This window comes from Cyphomyrmex costatus, unplaced genomic scaffold (assembly GCF_001594065.2).
Source record: "Cyphomyrmex costatus isolate MS0001 unplaced genomic scaffold, Ccosl1.0 scaffold51, whole genome shotgun sequence".
Taxonomy (NCBI): Eukaryota; Metazoa; Arthropoda; class Insecta; order Hymenoptera; family Formicidae; genus Cyphomyrmex; species Cyphomyrmex costatus.
Genome location: NW_017279354.1, coordinates 799389 through 809400, shown reverse-complemented (window position 1 = coordinate 809400; position 10012 = coordinate 799389). Strand labels below are relative to the sequence as shown.

The 10012-nt window shown below is 25.5% G+C and overlaps 2 protein-coding genes across 2 annotated transcripts in view; both read right to left on the bottom strand.

Moving 5' to 3' along the window:
• Positions 1-4122, bottom strand: LOC108778785 (major facilitator superfamily domain-containing protein 6-like). Its single transcript, XM_018546054.1, has 9 exons — positions 4065-4122; positions 2841-3139; positions 2320-2656; positions 1247-1437; positions 1030-1166; positions 760-872; positions 429-674; positions 154-300; positions 1-68 (listed from the first exon to the last, which is right to left on the bottom strand). The coding sequence occupies exons 1-9, from the start codon at positions 4120-4122 to the stop codon at positions 1-3; spliced, it is 1596 nt and encodes a 531-aa protein (XP_018401556.1).
• A 5190-nt stretch (positions 4123-9312) lies between these two features.
• Klc (kinesin light chain) overlaps positions 9313-10012 on the bottom strand; it is an 18862-nt gene continuing 18162 nt past the window's right edge. The window contains exon 8 of the mRNA XM_018546015.1: positions 9313-9607. Coding sequence (XP_018401517.1) covers positions 9578-9607 — 30 coding nt within the window. The 3' untranslated portion in view covers positions 9313-9577. The remainder of the gene's footprint in view (positions 9608-10012) is intronic.

Here is a 10012-nt window from a genome sequence, read left to right as displayed (position 1 = left end):
TCATTTTGCTACAACACACTGTTTCCGTGCATCATTAAGTTCTTTCCACTCAACATCATTTCGTGTTCCTATATTAAAAATAATATGTATTATTTTTTAATATCTTGAAAAAAATTAATTGAATTAATTAAATTAAATCATTAGAGTTCTTGCCTGGTAACTTATGCTTCAAGTACTTAATGTAAAGTACAAAATATACTACTGCACAGAATGCTGCAAACATTGAAAATATTTGTAGAGTTAATGCACCACCAAATTTTTTTAGAAGCATACTCCCCACCAAATTACCGACAGCAAAACCTAAAAAGAATTTATACATTACATTAATAAGAAATTTTAATTAAGAAGAAAAAATATACATATATATGTTTATAATCATTTTTTGGTAATAATTTAATTGTAAATGTGAAATATTTGAAGAAGTTTACCAAAACCCTCTTTAAATCCTGACATAATGCCTTGAACAGAAATAGATATATTGGACGATGATATTACATCCGCAAACTCTATTATTGTTACGTAGGAAAGTGTATATGATAAACCCAGTAGTAAAAATTCAATTAGAACAATCCACCATGGTGTTGGCGCTACAGATATTAATCCTAGCCGTAAGACGTAAAATACAAGAGAAAGATTAAAAGTGTAACCATATCCAAATTTATTTAATATTTTACCTGAAAAGAAATTAAGACAATATTTCAAATTATTGGATCACCTCATTTATGTAAAATATTATAATAAAGTATAATTCAATGATACCAGATAAAGGTAAAAATATTATACAACCGAAAGCTTCTGCGGATACAGTTAAACCTTCTATTAATTTTATTTTGTCCATATAACCAGTTTTCATAGCTAAATCTTCTTCATACCTAGTAAAATATAAAACTTAACTATACACATTATTAAAATTAAATATTATAAAAATTAAGTCCGCTAAAATTTTACGTTTTAATTTCTATATTCTAATAATTGATTTCATATAACAAATAAATACAATGAAATATCTTTTAAATTATATAAACTTACCACAACAAGAAAAAGATTATGTAACCATCAATGGCTCCGACAATAATAGCAAAACATAAAAATATAATAACGGATTTATATTTTAAAAGCGCACAGATATTCGCACATATATTTGACGATCTCGATATATGTGGCAGCTGTAAAAAAAATAAAATTCAAAAATTATGGTTAGATGTTTTTCCTTTTTGCTAGTTCTTTTTAATTTATTATAAATTACCTTCAGTTTTCTGCAACATAATAAATCGATACAAATAAATATAAACGCAAGAAGAAATGCTGGTGTATAAATTTTATAGATTTTTCCTTGGGACCATATATCTATAAAATATCCAACTAAAAGTCCTACTAAACCATAACTGATTTCACCCCACATACGTTGCCTACCATATTTCATTTGCTTACCTTTACCTGAGAAGATAAATTAATTAATTTTGTGAAACATAATCCACGCAGACGCACACGCTTACATATATTTCTTTTTTATATAACATGACATTTATGTACAAAAATTATGTATTAAAAATGTTTATATTATATATTAATTATATATTTTAGCTGTAATTTATGATTGCGTTTATAGTTTGACTATAATCGGCACGCAGTTTGCATAACTAAAAAGTATATTTAGAGTTTACATACAAAAATATTATATTGGACACCAAATCTAGAATGGATTATATTGACCGTTTCCTTGTTATTTATATACTATAAATTGAAATCTTATTTAACCATAAAGAAACTATATTTTCAAATAATTTTTGATAACTCTATTTGAAAGATAAAAAAACGACAATTTATTCCATGTTGACATCTATATTGTCAACAAGAATTATATGCATAAATACTTAAATACATGAATCATACATTGTTACAACTACACTATTAATTCTTTGATAAATATACAGTCAAAATATGATAATCACTACCAAAGTAAGAACTATGGCACACAGAAAAACTTTAGCAGTAAAACATAAATAGTAAAGAAATCAATTAAAGAATTTGCTATACTACTGACGTTATGATCTTATTATTGATCTGTGAGTGATTAATTTATTGCATTTTATTGCTGACAATTTACAGTTAATTATTTTTGTATGTCATAGCTATAAGCGTAACGACAAGACCAAAAGGAAACTTCAAAAGTATTAACTTTATATATTTTTTATAAAAATAAATAAAAGAATACGTATTAAAATAATTATTATAGATATTTAATTCAGATAGTCTTTTTATACATATTTCAATAAATGCACTTAAAGAAAATAATATAGTAATTATATGAATGTTTACCTAATATTTCAAAACAAATTGCGTTGTTTATATTAAAAGAAGTAACAACACCAATAGTGCCAAAAGACATTAAAATGACAAATCCCCAGAAAGTAACAGATGTGTACAAGCAGTAATTACTTTCAAAATTATCACAGATAACCTTACAATTATCTGTCTCTATTCCTTGACATAATGCCATTTCGTTAATATTTAATAAACATGTAGTATTTGAAGAAATAACTGCTTCCTTCTCAGGAGAAGTTGCATAGAAAGATAGTCGAATGGAAAACTTTGTATCAGTGCATGTCCAATGACATGTAGTATTCTTTGAAATGTTACATAATGCTGTTGAGTTCTTAAATAAAAACAAATAAGAAAACTTTTAAATATATTGTATTATAAAACATATATTAAAGTAATAAAACAATCAAAATGACAGGACAATGAGAGCATCAATATAGCACAGTAATTAGGGCGTATTATTATTAGATAACGATATTTTCATTGAAAAAAACACGCAATTGTAAAAAAAGACTTACATTAATATCGCAAAATGGTAAAATCGCACAAGAAACATTTTGAAACTGATGATCTGGTATCATTGGTCCCGGTAATGGAGGTAAAAAATATATCAAAATGTAGGAACCGTATGAAACCATCAGTATAAACATAAAGATTAATTTTTTTTGTGTTTGAAAATAATCCATGATATAACCAATTGTTGGTTTAGTAATCATATACACAATAGGTAAAATGGCAGTAATGCTACCCATTATTAATGGAGAAATACCAAGTTGTTTACCGTAAACAGGTACAAATGGAAAAATGGCAGCCATAGCTGAAATAAAAATAATTAAGGTTGTATTACACTAATAGAGTTGAAGTAGTATGGAGTTAAAACTAATTTTTAATATTTTTAAATTTTTATTGTTTTTTATTTATTAATTTATTACATTATATGTATATTTCTTTAATATGGTCCACATATGATATTTCATAGAATCAGTATTACAAAAGGTATTACAAAATTTTTTCGAATATAAGATGCATTATAATAATATTTGAAATATATTACTTAAAAAAAAAAGACATAAATTTATTAAAACTATTTAATTATTAGAAAACGTGATATAATTCAACAAATAATAGAATCTCATTTTTACGACCGTACAATTGTTAAACAATAACAAGAAGGAAGGAAGCACAAAGCAAAGCCTATCACGGTCAAAACTAGATCAAGATGCTTATTATCATTATGTGTGAATTTATATATCGCGTATGTAGTTCTCTCAATCGCGTGCCGAACATTTAATAACCGATTTAATAACTTACACCGGCGTATAAGGTAGGCTCCCACTACATTACCTTACTGATGAGTCCAGTAGTGGAAGCCGGGACGAAACGCCAACTTGTGATATTCTTTGCAATCTTATTTTTCACAGATTTCAATTATCATTACTTTAATATTAAATTTTAATATATGTCTTTCAACATATTATTAAGATCTAATAAGATGCTACAAGCATCGAAAATTGTTAGATTGATTGTCAATCTAACTAAAGTGATATTACCGCGGTAGTCGTTTAGAGTTGCGTTGTAAGTCTGAAAAAATGTTCGGCACGCGATTGAGAGAACTACATACGCGATATATAAATTCACACATAATGATAATAAGCATCTTGATCTAGTTTTGACCGTGATAGGCTTTGCTTTGTGCTTCCTTCCTTCTTGTGATATAATTCGTTCCATATAGATTCACTTACCTGCATGAAAAAAAAAATAGTGTGCTTTTAGAGGCAGTAACACATAATTGATTTTCATAATTGTATTTAACAAATATGTATTCCAATTATTAATTTTTTTCCTAAAAACTTGAAACTATGTCAATCGCATCGATATAACAAAATAAACACAACTGTGACACTATTGACTGCAATATATACTTATACGTTTAAAACGTACTTTTTAACAGTGTTCTCCTAGTACTATATTATTTTTCGAAATAATCGCTCTCTAAAATATTATCTACCGTTATCTACATAAATAATATACATATATTTAAACTTAGAATAAATAATATATGTTAAACAAAATTTATCACAAAATTTTTCAAGTTTTACATTATCGATAAAAATGCAAAAAAGGTCAAGCCATGTTCAAAAAAAGATACTCAAAAATTTAAACCTTTTTATCTAATAACAATATATTACCACGAAAAGTAAATATATTATTAATTAAAGGTGCCAGTTCAAAGTGAACTAACATAAAGTGTATATAACTTTTGGCCGATTTTCGAATCGCCTCCGCTTTCCGCTGTCCCCCTCACCTCGCCGCCTCGCGCGCAGATCAAATGTCGCTCGAGTATCGTGCGTGGTATATATAATATATGTGGGTGTATATACACACACACAAAAACACATAATTTAAAAAATGTTGATAATTTAGTATAATTATATATATTTATACTAAATTATCAAAGATAAATACTAATAAACAAATTTACTAAATTATCAATGTTTTCTAAATTATTTAAAGAATTTTTACTAAAAGATGATGTTTGATAAAATTGAAATACGTAACAACAGTACCGTAACTATTGGAAATATGTAAGTATGTAATAAAAATTTAGGATTCATAAATTATAATATTTTATAACGTTTTTAGTTTATCCCATAATTATAATTATATGATATATAATAGATATATTTGAACATGGCTGGAGACACTACCGCGTCTCCTGATATTATTATTATTGCAAATGAATTATAGTTTATTTATAGTTATTATTGCAAATGAATTTATAGAATAAACTATTTACTGCGATAATACTGCGAAAAAATAAGTGGCAATTTACTTTTTCTTATCACTATGTCAACACTATTTTCTTAATTTATAACTATCTAGTAAATATATGAAGTATATAATAAATTTGTAATATTTATGCATACATACTTTATTTAAATACAGTTAATATATATATAATTTAACATACTACTATTTTAATAAATTAAATTTGAAAAATTTTAAACTAGAACTGATTTATTACTTTTATTCTAATTTAAAAATTCTATTATTATATGTATATAAATGTCGAAATTTTTGTGATTTTTGTTTGGACAATGAAGAAAACAGAATGTATAAGTGGAAATATTTATTATAAATCAAAGTTTATACATATTATATATGCATGTCATTAAATAACAATATATTTGCACCTGAGAGCTACATTACGCTTCAAAAGCTCCGCTAATATTATGCAACCGCGTGTATAATAAAACAGTGTCTATCCACATAAGTATATATGTATCCATTCATAATATATACTTCTCGAATATTATTTAGATTATCACTTGAGTCATTCACACCAAATACAAAAGCATCATTATTTTAGAAAACTTCTTCGTAGATGTAATGATATTGTTATATTAATTCTAGATTACGTTTTTCCGCAATAAAACATTAATAATATAGATTTTCTATACAAGGAAGAAAAGAATTTTTTGCTAATCTTATGTAGAAAGACAAAAAAATATTAGAATAAATAGAATAACGTTAATTCTGTTTTTCGATCAAACCATCTATTTGAGCAATACGATAATGTTATAGAAAAATGTAACGGAAATATTAACAATAAATTGTTAAATTTTTATCCTTAATTTAATGTATAGCAAGTCATACTTTAAAAATTCGATATATTTATTTTTTTCTTATAGAAGAATAAGTTAAATAAATTTTTATATTTTAATGTATTATTTCAGTATATTCAATTTATTTAAAAGATTTATAAGATTTATAAATTAGAAAACATAACATACCTACATAATTGCTACATTTTTTAAATGCATTATAATTATATGTAAATAACAATTATGCTTATTACATAAATGTAAATAAATTTTATATAGCCACTTTGAATATTTCAAAAACAATATATTTAATAGAAAGTCTCAAACAAAAGTTACTTTGTTTCGAATGATATGACGGTTTTCATGTTTGATGAAAATATTCTCAAAATTTTAATCGATATTTTGTTCAATCTAACAATAGGTTTTTTTTAACTAATGCTCATTATCACTCTGCATGCAAAACTATTAAAAATATATCAACATATGCGTATCATATTAAATACCTTGTATTTTATCCTGATACGGATGTAAGATGAAATATCTTGTAAAGCATTCGTTCCCTGATGACATTAGCTCAGTACTTTTAAACATGGACTGACATAAAGAATCGATACACATAAAATAATACAATATACATAGCGTCAAGTTTCATATCTCATATAGGCATATACATTAGTAACTACATATGTATATGTGAATAATAAAGTTGTTAATATCAATTTTTCTTGCTATTATACCATCCTTGCCATTGTATTTTATGAAAGTTTTTATTATATGTATATAAATTTTGAAATAATGCAGAAAACAGAAAGAAAATACATTAGATAATTTCAAAACAGGCATTGAATCTCTTATATCTATTTGACTTGCAGATCTTTCCTTATAATTTTATTAAAAAGATTTTATTTATAATAATCTCAATCGCAAAAAGGAGCATTCAATCCTCAGCAGACCAAGAAATTTAAGCCTTTGATTCGCGAAATCTATATATAACTGTATAAGAAATAAAATCGTTTGAAATGAAAGATTTAGAGATTTATTTAGAAACTAACAATTATTTTGAATAACTAAATGATAATCTGTTTGTTACTAAAAAAGAGGTTTAGGAAACTCTTTTCTAAACGGAATCGAGAAAATCTTACGAAATAAGAAATCTTATATAATGTTTGCTGACGATCAACATTTATTAATTTTAATCGAATTGAAAGAAAATTTAGGCCTTTAAGCTCTCAGGCACATAAATTGGAACAACATTAAAGATATGTAGCAAAAGTAAAGCAAAAATGATAATATAAAACGTTATAAGTGATAAAAATAAATAAAGTTTAAAAAAAATATCTAATTTACAAAATAGTTAAGTATGCAGTATTTTTCTTTTCATATCTCGTGAATCAAATAACATGAACATTTGATAATGAAACTAAATAAAATATACGCAGTTTCGATTGCATATAGTTTCCATTATTTTACAATACAATGTGATGTATAATAGTGTAGTCAAACATTTTTGAGAATAGGAAATTAAATGGAAAATCTAGAAGAATGCTCAATGATGTACAATTCGTCGATTTGTTTATTGCTAACTTCTTCTATATTTCAACATTTTCACAAAAACAATGAACTTGAAAAGAAACACATAATAAGGAAAACTCGAGAAACAATATATAATAAAATATGTTTCATTTTAGTATTTAGGACTCGTAAGTGTGCAGTTGACATTAAAAAGACAAAATCAAATTTTCTTTTTACGACTTTCAAAATTTATTTAAAAAATGAAAACGGTGTGCTTTTAATTTATATATTTCAACAAAGATTGATTTAACTCAAGCCATTATAATTTTAATATAATAAATAAAAAATATTTCTCATATATATTATATAAAAGTTTAATACACAAAATATCAATATTTTTTGAGTAACAATATATAACATTAATTTATCTTTATATATATATATATATATAATAATAGTATAATTCTTTATTGTAAAACTAAATCATTATAATTTTAATTATATCTATATATATATATATAAGAATTATATTCAGATCTACTTTTTCTCTCATCAATATGTATATCTTAACTTAAAATACACTTAATTGGAGTTGACTTGAGTTCTTGGCATATACTAACACATGTTGCAAAACGCAAATGGCAATTAAGAATTTGTTATTAAAAAAGGCCCAACATGAACATTTTTATGTTCTATTTATTTCATACTCCATAATATTCTTGTAAAATACAATTCTCCTGTTAGACATCAAATGAAAAAATGATTCGAAGCATCAATCTTTTCAATGCCAACTGTATGTACTTATGGATAAAAAAAGGTATTAAAAAAGTAATATGGAACATGCCAAAGTTACGAGGACATCCCTAAAGATTTGACGCGTATTAAAATTCGTCAAAAATAAATGTATGCAGCCTTCGAATCTAGAATCGTACGTAGAACCCGGATTATTCGACATATTCAATTCCCTATATAGTAAAAATCCCTATATATAGTTATCTGATCATCGCTATCGAGATTCCATGACGGGAATTAAATTAAATTTTTTCCGAGCGAGTTTGAAAACGGAGAGAGATACAGAGACAGAAAGGAGGGAGGGAGGTCAGTTAAATAATTCGAGTTAGATCCATCCGGATTCTACTATATTCTACTCTAAGGCAGACGGTGCATTTTTTATGTTAAAATTCTGTACAAGTATAAGAAATGTTAGCAATTTATTAGCTGATATAATCCAGCGCAATCATGGAAATTTACTTAGATTAATCGAATGCTTTTATTACGTTTTACATCTGTTTGATAAACAAATAGACAAGTTTTGTCGCTCACAATTTCTGCTACAACATCGCTAAACCGTTGATTACGAACGGTGATTCTGCTATTGTATAATAAAAAAACATGTTGAAAAACTTGCACTTAAATCTTCTCAAGTTCGTGTAAAAAAAATAAAATATTGTAAAAACACAATTTTTGTAACTGGGATCTATAGAATGGTCCTTTTTCTCAAAAAATCTATTTCTTAAATACAGATTTAAAAATTAATTTTAAGACAATTTCTCTCTATAAGGAATTGCCGCACGACAAAAAAACTGTTTCTTACTTAAAATAATCGTCGAATATAAATTAAATATATATGTAAATGAGTACTAACAGTTACACATTTAATTAAAACTGAAAAAGAAAGAGCGCACGTATGGAAATATTTATATTAAGTCATGTGCAAATATAAAGTTGAAGTTGATAAGATAGCATTACCTAGAAGAAAAACGCGCATTATCGAAAAAAGTACAAAAGTGCAATTTAAATGATTATGGTTTTTTTTTAATTTTGATTCGATTACTCGACATTTTTCAGATTTATTCATACATATAATCGGTCAAACAATGAAAAAGTAGTAAAGAGTAACCAAATTCGTACTAAACAGCAAAATCGTTCGCATGAAACTATAAATAAAAATTTAAAAGCAGAACAAGTTAGCTCGCATAACAGTAAGTTTTTCGTTAGAGAGAAGTAGCTGGAATGTGTGCTGTGTGTGAATGAACGATGATCCGAACATCATCAACCGTCAATGCAGAGTCTCTTTTCATTCGCACATTGTGTGAGATTATAGTCTCTAATAGTAGTTCCCATCGATGACATTTTCTTTACTTCGCACGAAAGGCATACTTCCAGTCCTGCAACAGAATGGTAACAAGTTTTAAGCTTAACTGTCTCAAAAATAGAAAGAATCTTTTGTCTTCAATTATTTCTACGGATAATAGAATATTAAAAATTGAATAATATAGAAATATAATTTAAAGAAATTTTGAACATCTATTGATGAATAAATCTATATATATAAAGAAATAAGAAGTTACGTTGTAATCACTGAATCGTTAATATACACTTTTTTACTTTAAATAACATATTAATTATATCAGTATGTTAAAAAATATTGTAATAATATAGTTTTCTGCATTCTATGACATTCGTCTGTAATAGTTCTGTAATCCACAATTTATGGATTAATAGCGTCAATTTTATTTTGATTAAAGATACAAGATATTTATAATTATAATATATTATTTTATAAAATATTA